Here is a 14,366-nt window from a genome sequence, read left to right as displayed (position 1 = left end):
GAAGTTTATTTTCATATATCTCTGAATAATAATACTAATATAATACACAAATAATACTTGCTAGAACAGTCAGTGTGGTATCACGGAAAACAAGTTGAAAAGTTGAACAGCTTATATACAATGAGCAGGCACCACCTCAGTGAAAGATGAACTATAATAATCAACTTATTTTCTTGAGATCTGAATACAAACTGGTCTAAATGGTGACCCAAGGATTATTAGTCTAAGACCTCTACATTTTATTTTTTAAAAGGGTTGGAATAAAGTAAGCACCTGGGTGAGTAAATATTCCAGAGAGAAACATAAGTGATTATCAGTATTTGCCATATTACTGCTCACCTCCCTCACATCTGTGTAGATAAATTCAGGCCAAGGAGTGTACCTCAAGTAACTGCAGTTTCAGACAGTCACAGCATTTTCTTGATGGCATTTAGAACATCATGGTATTTGAAGGCTACAGAGCATTATTCACCAAACTAAACCGGTACTCAGGTATACCAAATTAAGTGTCCCAACTAGAATATTTTCCTTGTGAATAAAGGTGCCGTTACTGGAAGGTATAGACCACATGATAAAAAAAGCCTTTTTGTGATTAGTTGGAGTTCCTATAGAAACCCCACCAATTTCTTCACCTCCTGGTACACAGGATATGCTAATGCTTTGGCTTTTGCTGACCCAACTTGTAAAACCTTCTCTAAGTGGTCTTTGTCCATCTTCAGTTTTTCAATTTCACTCTTAATTGGAGCAAATTTCTCAATCACAGCATCTGCGACCACCAGCTTGTAGCGAGCAGTGTCAAGACCAGCACTCTGGTGGATCACTTCCTCCACAGTGAGTCCGGTCACTGCAGCATGAATGGCAACCATGTTGGAGACACCCCCTCGGCTGGCTGGGTCATAGGTGACCTCTGAGGTGAAGTCCGTCACAGCCTTGCGGAATTTCTGCACTATCTCCTCTGGGCTGTCTGTTATTCTGACTGTGGCCAGTTTGTCAGGATCTGATTTTGACATCTTGGCAGAAGGGTCACGGAGAGATTTTACCTTCTTCATTGGTGCTAAGTAAAAATACCAACACACACACATACACACCAAGAAAAAAAAAAAAAAAAGAAAAAGAAAAACAAATAAACAAACCCAACAGGAACGCTAGTGTCTAGATCTTAATAATACCAAGTACACTGAATGACTTATTATTTTTATCTGATTATATAAATCTCAAACGCTTGTTGTGAAAAATTCAAGCAATTTATATAGGCATGAAAGTGAAGATCATCTGAAACAGCTCCACTTTGTGGTAACTATTATTTGATTGTATTTTCACGCATCTTTTAATACATACAAACACATAACAATTTATAATCTGACACGAATGAACCTGTCAATCATGCTGCTTTTGTTGTGCATACCTTTTAAAAGTGTTTGTCTTTTACTTCCTTTCCCTCTCTCCTTCTTCTATCTGCTTCCCTTCTAACTCATCACCAACCCCCAAAGCCAATTTCAACAACCTGTGGCAATCCTTCCATTCCTTTACCCGTGATTATATGAGTATATGCCCATATACACACATACATACACACACATGGGTGAAGTGACTTGCTTACTGTTCAGATAGAATCAACATTCTAAGCTGTGCCTAACTAGTGTTATTAATAATTGCCTGAATATTTTATGGCCATTACAGAAGCATAAACAATTGAAATAGGTAAAATAATAACAGGCCAAAATATTAAAATATTCCTTACTGCTAAAAATAAGATTGACTTCAATGTATGAAGTGCCCTACATTTATTTGTATGAACTGTTGGAATAATGCAGAAACTAATACTCGTCTTATGTTTCTAAATTTGACTCTAGGCACATGTTATACTTCTTTAAAATGCTGTTGGCTTAATAAGGATGGACAATGCTTAGGTTCAGTGATCTGTGCCCCTGCCACAAGTTTGTATCGCTACCAAAATGTCTGATCGAGCTTTATAGCTTCTTTCCTCAAGCAGATTCCAGACTAGCACAGCCTTGGAACTGAAGTTGATACTTCAGATGCAGTAGATGGACTGAAAATTCCAGTTTTGTTGCAGATTTAAGAAGGTATATTGTGAAGATTATCAATTCCCTCTTGTCTTATCGAGATTATGATTCAGCAGTTTTCACTCTTACAGTTTTTGGTTTTTTGTGAATAACGAAAGCAAGATACACTGGGTTGGAATCAGAAAAGCTCAGTTTAGGGCTCAGCTCTTCCACTAACTAGCCATATAAACTCAGAAACAGAGCGTTGCCAAGCTTTAGCCTCCTCATCCTTAAAATCGGGAAAAATACCTGCTCTCCAAATGAGATGTTATAAATGATTTATAAATCACATTAATACTTTATAAATAAAAATTATTATTATTACATATTTATTATCTTTTTCTTATTATTTTTTAAGAGGCCCTGGTGGCACAATGGTTATGTGCTTGGCTGTTAACCAGAAGGTTGGTAGTTTGAATCCACCAGTGGCTCCACAGTAGAAAAGACCTGGTGATCTGCTCCCCTAAAGATTACAGCCTATGAAACCCTTTGGGGCAGTTCTAACTTGTTACATAGGGTCACTTTGAGTAGGAATTGACTGGATAGCACACAACAACAGCAACATTATGGTTTTTGTCTCCTTCATATTTTTCAAACTTCCTGTTATTTTGTTCAATAACACAACTAGGTCTACTAGTCCTATATTGCAAAAAAAGAGGGGGATTCTAGTTACAAATCTTGAAGGCTGTCCACGTGAAAGCCAAGTTTAGTCCCAAGAAAGTTCTAAGCTTCCACCTATTATCCAATCCTTTCCTTAATATATGCCCTAATTTAACAATCATATGTTTGTTACTTACTTAGAATGGACTTGGGGACTGGAAAGAACTCCCCATACTTCTTGTTAAATCCTTGTGCTAGATCCTGAACTAGTTCCATGTGCTGGACTTGATCCTCCCCGACAGGAACGTGTGTGGACCTTTAATAAAAGACAGAGTAACTTAGCAAGGCTCCTGCTTATACTGGAATGATATTGCAAGCAGCTGTGTTTCCTGTGCCTATTTCACTGTTGGTTTTCAACAAATGTTCACCAACTACAGACAGAATGTTGAGACTCAAGTCTTTATCTGTGTCTTAGATAAATGCCAAAGAGATGTTTGTCTATTCTAGTTCTATTTCTTCCATAGCAGAAGAATACAGCCATCAACACCACAGTGACAGTATCTTGCTGGGAGAGAGAAATAGTATCTTAAATAGCATATGCCCTAAGTATAATTGTATTTTAAAACCACACCTCATTCTCTCGCCCAGCCAGAACATATTATCCTAGCCCTTGACCAGATGCTTTTGTCTCAGAGCTTACATTCACACTTGAAAGACACCTCCACCTCACTCCTCATCAAAGATGGTGGAAAGTTTTCAGGCAAGTTTTTCCTTCCAGTCACAGAGCTGTGGTAACACAAAATTTGTTTGGAATAATGTTACTTCATTTTCAAGTAAATTTTAAACACAAGGCAATTGATATGCTGCAGGAAATTTAAAATAAATGAATAAAATTTTAAGCACAACATTGATGGGTCTCAAACTAAACAACATGAATGACAAAAGGAAGTTGTGAGAGACATGTAGAGTATGCTGACATGTATGTAAATTTTGAAAGTACATATGATAACAGTTTAGAGATACATGTATCTGTAGTAATAAGTACAAAAAAAATATACTGGAAACTCCCTTTCTCGCAGATTCATGATAGTAGCTGCCTCTAAGAAAGGAAGGGAAGGGAATGGATCTGGGAAAAGGAACAAAGGGTACATCAACTTTATCTGTTATATATAATATTTTATTAAAAATTAAAGATCAACAGATGAATGGATAAACAAAATGTGGTATACACACACAATGGGATATGATGCAATCATAAAGAGAAACAGCTCTAAAGCATGCCACAACAGAGATGAAAACACAACCCTGAGCAAAATAAGTCAGTCGTGAAAGAAAAATACTGTATGATCTCACTTACATTAAATAAACCAAAGCTTATCAGTGGTTACCAGTGGTGGGTGGGAGGGGTCAAGGGAGCCTCTCAGTTTGAGGGGCAATGGTGTTGTTGTTAGGTGCCATCAAGTTGGTGTGACCCACAGTGACCCTATGTACAAGAGAATGAAACACTGCCCGGTCCTGCACCAGCCTACAATCCTTGTTGTATCTGAGCCCATCACTGCAGCCACTGTATCAATCCATCTTGTTGAGGGCTTTCCCCTTTTTAGCTGACCCTCCACTTTACCAAGCTTGATATCCGTCTCCAGGGAACAGTCTCTCCTGACAACATGACCAAAGTAGGTGAGACGGAGTCTGGCCATTCTTGCTGCCAAGGAGCATTCCAGCTGCACTTCTTCCAGAACAGATCTGTTAGTTGAGGGGCACTGAGTGTATGTTAATATGGTGGAATATTTTGAAAGAGGGGTAATGAGAATGGTGGCACAAATGCAAAAAAATACAAAGTCATAAAATAACCCAGTAGGAAATTGTGTTGGCAAAAAAAAAAAAAAAAAAAAATTGATCAGGATATAGGAACTGCATGTGTAATCTCATCCATAAAATTTACAGTATTAGATCAAATGAAGTACATCAAAAGAAGGGAGGAATTAACCAGTACACAGAAGTCTTGATGAGGGAAACTTTATATTGAAGTGTTACTAGGGAATGAGTCATATGACTGAGAGTCTTTAATGTTTGGCTGGGGAATTTAGATGTGATAATATACTTAATAAAGTGTTGTAGTATCTTGAGGATATGCAAGTTTAATGTTCCTCTTGGGAAAGAAGTAGCTTTAGAGCAAACTTGAATATCTAAATGACAATCATACTTTCTGAGTGCAAGGATAACAGCTTTTCAAAATAGTTACAGAAAAGGAAAACTGCTTGAAAACTGCAACCAAACCAAAACTAAACCCATTGCTATGGAGTAAATGCTGACTCATTGTTGTTGTCCTGTGCCATCAAGTCAGATGACTCATAGTGACCCCTCCTTGGGTTTCCGAGGTGGTATCATTATGGAAGTAGGATTGCCCAACCTTTCTTCTAGGGAGTGGCTGGTTGGTTTGAACCGCCAGCCGTCTGGTTAGCAGGCAAGTGTCTTAGCCACTATGCTACCAGAGCTCCCATGCTGACTCATAGTGACCTCTTTCAGAGAAAATGTGGCAGTCTGCTTTAGTAAAGATTTGTAGTCTTAGAAACCCTCTGGGGCAGTTCTACTCTGTCTTATCATGCTGACTCATAGTGACCTGATAAGACAGAGTAGAACTGCCCCACAGGGTTTCTAAGATTGCAAATCTTTACTGAAGCAGAATGCCACATCTTTTTCTGAAAGAGGGCTAGTGTAATCATTTCTGCTAGCAGTCAAGGGCTTCTAACTGTGCCACCTGGGCTCTTGCCTTCCCTACCCAAAAAACCCACTGTCAGTAAGTCAATTTTGTTTCACAGCAACACTATAAGAGAATAGAACTGCTCCACGTGATTTTCAAAGCTTGAAGTCCTTATGGAAGCAGACTGCCTCATCTTTCTCCCATAGAGTGGCTGGTGGGTATAAACCACTGATTTTTTGGTTAGCAGCCCAATACTTAACAACAGTGCCACCGGAGCACCTGCCTTCCCTACAGCAGAGGCTAATCAATAATTCTTGAAAACCTGAAAGAGATCTTACTTTTCCGTTTTGAATTACTGTTCCCAGGCTGGTTACCTATTGGTCTATTTAACATAATTGTCTAGAGCATAAAGTCAAGGAAGTTTTGACCAGGATATAAACTACTTTAATACAGAACAATATTTAAGAACATTCTGAAAAATGAAAAAACTCTCACAACTTTATACTATTTCTGTTTTTGCAAATTACTTTCCAGTTCTCGCTCCTGTCCATATGGATGCATACTTTTACATAACTCCAGTTATAATATTCATACCATCTTTAACATCAACATGATAGACATCTTCCATGTTTCTATGTGGTCTTCATTAATAGAATTTTAAAAGCTACACAAAAGTGTTGCTGTACTATATAGTTATAAAACTATAAAGAATTTATATTATTTTGTAACAAATTTTTTGAATATTCATGGGGGAGAAATGTTGCTTCTTTGAATGAAAAAACAATTGTGTTTTATAATAATCAGATATTTCAATACTTTCTGGTTAAAAAAAAAAGTCATGACTGTTGCATAATGGAAACTAGTATTTATTTGTATCATAAAACTATTATGAATAAATTTCCAGAAGATCTGTTAAATGTTTTGAAAACCAGTATATGCAATAGTTTGCAAAACAACCCTTTTACGTTTGCTTTGCATAAAAATGATAACAACAATCACATTCTCTTATAGCCCTTCATATACTTACGCAGTTGGCTTATGTATGTGTGTGTGTGCATGTGTGTGTGCAGATGCAGTAACTGCCCAGGTTAAGACAGCACAGGCTTTGTAGTCAGGCTAGTTTCAATTCTTGACTCTTCCACTATTTTTTTTTTTTGGTGTGTGCGTAACTTTGGGTAAATAATAAGGCGTTCTGGTGGCATAGTGAATAAGACATTTGGCTGCTAATCAGAAAGTTGGCAGTTCAAACCCACCAGCCACTATATGGGAGGAAGATGAAGTAATCTACTTCCATAAAGATTTATAGCATTGGAAACACAATGGGGGACACTATGAGTCAGAATTGACTCAATGGCAGTGGGTTTAATGTTGTTTGGTTTTGGTGGTGCCGTAGTTAAGACATGTGGCTGCTAACCAAGAAGTCAGCAGTTCGAACCCACCAGCTGCTCTGCAGAAGAAAGATGAAGCAGGCTGCTTCTGAAAAGATTTACAGCCTCAGAAACTCAATGGGGGTCGCTATGAGTCAGAATTGACTTGATGGCAGTGAGTTTAGTTTTGGTTTTTGGGTAAATAATAGAATTTCTGTAATATACCATTTTCTTGACTGTAGATTAACAATATTTAAATCTTACAAAATGGGGTTAATATTTACCCCATAGTATTGGCACTTGACTGCTAACCAGAAGGCTGGCGGTTCAAACCCACCAGCCACTCGAAGGAAGGTTGGGCAATCTACTTCCGTAGTGATATCGCCTTGGAAATCCAAGGAGGGGTCGCTATGAGTTGGGGCCGACTCCATGGCACATTACAACAACAACAATTGTTGTCAAGACTAAATGAGACAATGCCTGTAAAGGACTTAGCACAGTGATTGAAACTTATTAAGCTTTCAACAAATGGCAGTACCTGTGAAGAGAGCAGAAATTTTAAAATGATGTATTACATTTCAGAATGCTTTTTAAGACGTATCTCATAAACAACTAGAAGTCTACTCATTACCTGACTCTGATTCTAACTTCTCCCCAGCTTGGCCAGAAATAGGGAACATTTGTGAGAAAAGAAAAGCCCAGGTCATCATGTATAGCTAAATGAATAATGAAGACTTGGCTGAATATTGATTTATTTATGCATGTATAAAGTTTAACAGTGGAGATAAAGGAAAATGGAATCAACAGAGTAATGTATTGGCATATTTTCCTTTTTTGTCCCCTAAAATTTGTTATTTCTAAAAATTTAGTTTTGGTTTCTAATTCTCTCCTATCTTTGAAGAGCTTATCAATTTTCATGCACGTATGTACATATATCTTGTCCTGCGTCTCTAGTACTGTCATCTCGTGGATGAGTTCGGACTGTATCTCTTTCTACTACATTTTGGCATTAAAAAAATCCATATTTCCACCCAAATCCAAGATTGAAACATTGATATTTCAGGTTTAAAATGATGTTGGCTTGTAGTCCAAGCTAATTTGCATCAGCTTCCTAGTAAAATATCCATGAAAAACAAAAAGTAAAAAGAAAAAAAAACCCATCGCTGTTGATTCAATTCCAACTCACAGTAACCCTATAGGACAAAGTAGAACCGCCCTGTAGGGTTTCCAAGCCTGTAAATGTTTTTGGAAGCAGATTGCCACATCTTTCTCCTGCAGAGTAATTGGGCGGGGGGTGGTGGTTCAAACTGCCAACTTTGCAGTTAGTAGCTGAGCACTTCACCACTGTGCCGTCAGGGCTCCTATCCATAAAGACAGAGGGGGAAAAATTATTGACAACTAAGAAACTAGTATTAAGAGCTAAAACTAAAAACAGAATTTGGGAAGAATTTTCATTAACTATCCCATTGCTGTCAAGTTGATCTGCACTCATGGCAAACCTATAGGATAGAGTAGAATTGCCCCATAGGGTTTCCAAGGCTGTAATCTTCACTGAAGCCAATGGCCACATCTTTCTCCCATGGAGCTATTAGTGGGTTCAAACTGCCAGCTTTTTGGTTAGCAGCTGAGTACTACGAGTGGTACACTGTACCACCAGAATTCCCAATAACTCAGAGTAAAGAGAAAAAAGTAACCAGAAGATGATATGTTAGAGGATAGAGCTTCAGTGTAAGATTATGGTACTACTAAGCAGAAAAAAGGAGCTCTGGTGGCCTAGTGCCTAAGGCATTTGACTGCAACCAGAAGCCTGGTGGTTCAAACCCACCAGCCACTCCTCAGAAGGAAGGTTGGGCAATCTACTTCCATAGAGATACTTCCTCGGAAACCCAAGGAGGGGTCGCTATGAGTTGGATCTGACTCAAGGGCAGTGAGAAGCAGAAAAAGGGAAGACCCTCAACAAGATGGATTTACACAGTGTGTGCAACGAGGGGCTCAAGCATAGCAAAGGTTGTGAGGATGGCGCAGCGCCGGGCAGTGTTCCGCTCTGGGTTATGTGGGGTTGCCATGAGTTGGAGCTGACTCGACGGCACCTAACAACAACAGCAAGGAAGAAATCAGAACCATTTGAACAGAAGCAATAACCTAAAGCTGAAGAAAACTTTACTGAATTAATAACAAGGAAGTACATAAACTGACAAAACTGAGTAGGTATATTGAAGGTGCTCAAAAAGTTTGAGGAAAAAATAATGAAAGAGATTCATACATCCCAGAAAAAAAAAATGGAAAAATCCTATATGCTACAGTCATGAAATAAAAATAAGAAAATGAGATTGATAATGCAATAATGGGACAGAGTTTACAGAGCTGAGAGAAAAAGTATTAAAAACCAAGCCCAACTATCTTTCATTGTGAAATATAATAAAAATTATAACAATAAAGTAGCTAATAGCTATTAAATGCTTCTTAAATGTCATACACTTTGCTAAGCACTTTATATGTACTACTACTATTATTATTAGTTATACTTAATCTCATTTTATAGATGAGGCAGGCTGAACAGAAATTCTTAGGTGAGCAAAGAAATGGGAAACATTTACTTGCTAATTAATTCTAACCACCAAACCATAACTTCTGCAGCAATTGGTCTAGGATGGTCAAGACTTGGTCAATGACTACCAGTATCCCTATTCTTTGCCTCTGTTTCCAACTCAGGGCCATGCAGAGAAAGTCAAATATGCCCCCTAAGTCCATTACCCAAAATGCCCCACCTCATGTTAGCCTACCTCCAGCTTCTCCACAGTAGTAACCTCCAATGAGAGCATAACCAATGCTTTCCTTTTCCACTATAAAATTTTCCCACTTTCCTGGCTGCCTTTGAGTCTCTGCGAAACATAAGTAGTAATGGCTAAACTTCCTTGCTATATAGCAAGCTCTGAATAAATACCCTCTGTTTGTTCTCATTTGGGTGATCTTCATCCACAAATGTTTAAAGATAATCACTAGTAGAATTAAAAACAGAAACTTTACCTTCTAAGTCAGTAGAATACCAAAACCTACTGCTGTTGAGTTGATTCCAACTCACAGTGACCCCCATTGGGTTTCTAAGGTGGTAAATCTCTATGGAAGTAGATTGCCCAACCTTCCTTTCGAGGAGTTAGCAGTAAAATGCCTTAGGCACTAAGCCACCAGAGCTTCTTAGTCATTAGAATAGATAAAAGCAAATACAGTTTCTATAATAAAAAACAGAAAACAAGAAAGTATGCCAAACAGAAATAATTTGATGTAGGAAAATATAAGACAAGAAATTAGGATGCAAAATTTTTGGAAAACACACATATAGTCACAAATACACATATAGTCACAAACCACCACTTACCAGTTTGTTGTATTGTGGTGGCTTACTTGTTGCTATGATACTGTAAGCTATACTACCAGTATTTCAAACACAAGCAGGGTCACTCGTGGTTACAGAGTCTATGAGAGCTTTTGGACAAAGACAAGGAAGAAAGACTTGGCAATCTACTTCCCCAAATTAACCAATGAAACCCTATGGACCACACAGAACCATGTCTGACTCACTTGCTTTGGACACATCATCAGGAGGGATAAGTCCCTAGGGGAAGGCATCATGTTTGGTGAAGGAGAGGCCCAATGAGGGAGGGTGTGGGAGACCTTCAGTGAGATGGATTGGTACAACAGCTAAAATGAGGAACTCAAACATGCTGGCAATTGTGAGGATGATGCAGGACTGAGAAATGTTTTATTCTGTTGTACATTAGATTGCCATGAATTGGAATTGACTTGGCAGCTAACAACAAGAATTCACACAAAGGGGAAGCCACTGTGGTTAGAGTGGGGACTCTGGTATCAGGCAGCCCAGGATCAGCTTTTTGTTCTCTCACTTAACAGTTGGTTGTTCCTGGGCAAGTTATTTAACCTCTTTAAGCCTGGGTTATTTTGTTTTTTCATTTAAAAGAATGGTTAATAATAGTTCCTACTCAAGGGGTTGTTTGAAGAGTAAAATAATGCATACATAGGCCTTAGCCGAGAGTCCCCCCCACTCCTTGGAAGGTTGGGTGAAGGAAGGTTGGGTGAAGGAAGGTTGGGTGAAGGAAGGTTGGGTGAAGGAAGGTTGGGCAATCCACTTTCGTAGTGATACCGCCTCGGAAAGCCAAGGAGGGGTCACTATGAGTCGTCAGGTCCTACTCGACGGCACATAATCACCACCACAACAACAGCCTAGAGCCTGGTATATTACATGCAAACCAGAAATACTAACTTAAACAACTAGTTTGAAGGAGATGAACCAATATTTTATTTAATAAGAGTATTAATGGTAATAGTAATTTAATTTTCTTTTTCCTGTTGAATATAAGAAAAGATGTTTAAATTATATTAGAACATTGAAATGAGCTATTCAGAGAGCTATTCAGCTCTCTACTACTAGACCTTAAAAAGAAAAGTGAATCATGCATCCTGGATGGTTTTGAATTCAAATGTCTACAGCAGGGAGCTGGATCTGGTGGACATACTGCTTCTTTATCTACCAGAGTGTGGTTCCCTTAGCTCTTGGCATGGCTGGCTCCTTTATTTCAGGTCTGAGTTGAAATGTTAATTCCTCAGAGAAGACTTCCCTAATCACACTATCCAAGATTGATTCCTCTCTTACCCTTTTTTGCCATACCATATTTATTTTCTTTATAATATAAACGCCAACCTGATAATTTATTTATATATTTAATTGTATTTTGTTTTCTCTCCAAGTAGAAACTAAGTTTTTGACAGCTTGTCTATCTTGTTTCCCAATGTACTTCCAACACCTAATAGAATTGCCCTGATATTTCTTAGGAGTTCAGTAAAGATTTATTGAACAAATGAATGATCTTAAGAGGAAGTTACTAATGTCTGTATAGTTTCATACCAAGAGAAAAATTATAGTAAAATCATTTCATGATCAGTATAGTGGATAAGAGTATAGACCCAGAAGCCAGACTGCCTGAGTTTCAGTTATGGTTCCACTACCTACTAGACAAGTTTCTTATTCTGTTGAAGCTTCTGTTTCCTCTGTAAAATGAGGATCATAACAGTGCTTACTGCACAGGATTGCTTCAAGGATTAAATGAGGTAACCAAGCATAGTACTTGGTACTAAGGGCTCAATAAATGATATTTATGATATGTATAACAATAATATAAGTTCATTAATATCTGACCTAATGAAAGACAGCATGGTAAAAGAAAGATGGAGTAAGGGACCTTGATGTAGGGGCCCATCATGACCTTTTTCAAAGTAGGGTTATTTTCCTTTTTGATTGCTGATTCACACCCACAAACATAAATGTCAACATACAATCCCAGAGACGGTCACAGACCTGGGCGGCAATCCTGATATGGGTAGAAAACATACTTGAAACTGACAGTTCACAAATCTGGCCAGGTAATCCCAAACTATCAATGGTATGTTACAGAAACTCTGAGAAAGGTTTTAATTTAAGGAGGTCAGGGACAGAACAATGAATGGAAAGAAAGACAAAATGCAGGGACCACGACAAGGGATCAGGAAGTGGTTTCCCTATTCAAGGTCAGTAAATGAATTTAGGAAGGTCGCCAGATCTGATTGCTAGGGCCATTTGCATTGCTCTCTTCCACACAGCCTAGAATAGAAAGTCTCTGGCTCAATGAGTGGCAAAAATGAAATGTCCCTTTTTAGGTTTCCCTCTGCGGTCATAACCTTGCATGGTGCTCCTCTCGGAGGTGTCCATGCACATGCCCCACCAGTGAACTCTTCTCTTCTTTGACTGGACTTTGTCTTGTAATTATGGTAAGGCTGACATGCAGAGGTCACCTCGACTCCCCCAAACCAAATTAGCCAATGGGGCAGGTTAAAAAGCAATTACAGTAGCCCATAGGAAATCACAATGGACTGCAACTAACACAGAAAAACCAATTACCATAATCAATCTACTTTAAGCACATCAAAATGAATATTTCCACATGTCAAAATGGTTCCAGATTCACAAAGCAACCAAACTAAACAGAAAACACATTTAGTTTTCATAATAACTCTGTATGCGTCTTTGCCTTATGTTGGGTCCTTGCCTCTTTTCTTACAATTCTGTGGGGTTTTTATTTTTTAAAAAGGATTAGAAAAATTTTAATTTTTTTCACCTGGCCCTCTTGCTCCACTTGGCTTTTTCATCTGATTTGAGTTTGTTTGTTTCCAGTCTTTCCTCGCTTTGCTCCTGCTGCTCCTTTCACCTCCTGTAATTTATCTTGGCCTTTTACTTCTTATCCATTGAGTTTACACTTTACATTAATTCAGCCTGTCTTTGATTCTGTTCACTTATGGGGTTTATTCTCTTCACATTTTCAACCTCTCTCCTCATAGTCTTCCTTTCACTTCAAATAATTTAGTGCCATTCTTTTAAAATTTATACCCTACATAATGATATCCATATTATTATTTCTTCTTTTTTCTCCATTTTCTTTAATTTTTTTAACTTTCCCTGACTGCTTTCTTCAGACACAACATAAAACAAAAGTCTTTCATAATTTTGATTGTTATAACTTCTGTCACATAATAATGCGTCTGATCTTCTTCTTTGGTGACTAAACCATTTTTCTTTTGCTTAGTTCCTTGTTGCATCTACGTTTACCATCCCTCTGCCAGAATTAGAGTCCAGATGAATAATCGTAGCCTACGTATATCTGCTCACAGATTTGTTCTTTTATTTTTTTTTCTACTTCTTTGGCTGTGTGTCTGAGCTTTTAATACTGTTGGCTTTACCAGTCTTGCTAGCATAGGAGTTTGTTGCTGTTTTTCCTTTCATAAAGGATTAATTCACCATCACTGTGTTTCTTGGATATGCTGCAATGACTGCAAGACTCCAAAATAGTTCTAGAGATTGGATTATCTCAATGGTTATCTCGATAATTGGACTCTCCAAGACATCATGGTGACTCAGCTCTTTTCAGTTCTACCAAGTAATTGTTTATTAATGGCCCACCATGTGGGCCCATCAGAAAGTAACGAAGGATTTACTTTCTAGACTTTAAAGTCTCCAGTAGAAAAGACAACATCAAATAAAGCTATATGGAAAAAAGCTTTTGGGACCTTCATTTGTCTATGTGGCATGATTCAAAATGAGAAGAAACAGCTGCAAACATCCATTAATAATGAGAACATGGAATGTATGAAGTATGAATCTAGGAAAATTAGAAGTTCTAAAAAATGAAATGGAACACAGAAAGATTAATATCCTAAGCATTTGTGAGCTGAAATAGACTGGTTTTGGCCATTTTCAATCAGAAAATCATATGGTCTCTTATGGTGGAAATGATGACTTGACAAGGAATAGCATTACATTCATTGTCAAAAAGAACATTTCAAGATTTTTCCAGAAGAACAATGCTGTCAGTGATAGGATAATATCCATACACATACATCTTAGTTCTCTAGTGCTTCTATAACAGATATACCACAAGTGGATGGCTTCAACAAACAGAAGTTTATTATTTTACAGTTTAGGAGATTATTAGTCTGAAATCAGAGTGGCAGCTCTAGGGGAAGACTAGGCTAGAAGTCCCAGTTCAGAGTGCTGGTTCTAGGGGCTAGATGGAGGTCCTTTGACCTTGG

The 14,366-nt window shown here is 38.0% G+C and overlaps 1 protein-coding gene across 1 annotated transcript in view; it reads right to left on the bottom strand.

Annotated features, from left to right (window-relative positions):
* Nucleotides 1-605: 605 nt before the first annotated feature.
* Nucleotides 606-14,366, bottom strand: part of WARS2 (tryptophanyl tRNA synthetase 2, mitochondrial) — a 198,304-nt gene continuing 184,543 nt past the window's right edge. Inside the window, exons 5-6 of the mRNA XM_007948547.2 lie at nucleotides 2,861-2,979; nucleotides 606-1,054 (exon numbers count right to left, since the gene is read on the bottom strand). Coding sequence (XP_007946738.1) covers nucleotides 606-1,054; nucleotides 2,861-2,979 — 568 coding nt within the window. The remainder of the gene's footprint in view (nucleotides 1,055-2,860; nucleotides 2,980-14,366) is intronic.

Source organism: Orycteropus afer, unplaced genomic scaffold (genome assembly GCF_000298275.1).
Source record: "Orycteropus afer afer isolate SDZICR_OR568_19922 unplaced genomic scaffold, OryAfe1.0 scaffold00010, whole genome shotgun sequence".
In the NCBI taxonomy this organism is placed as follows: Eukaryota; Metazoa; Chordata; class Mammalia; order Tubulidentata; family Orycteropodidae; genus Orycteropus; species Orycteropus afer.
The sequence above is the reverse complement of the archived record's forward strand: the minus strand, read 5'-3'. Positions and strand labels throughout refer to the sequence as shown.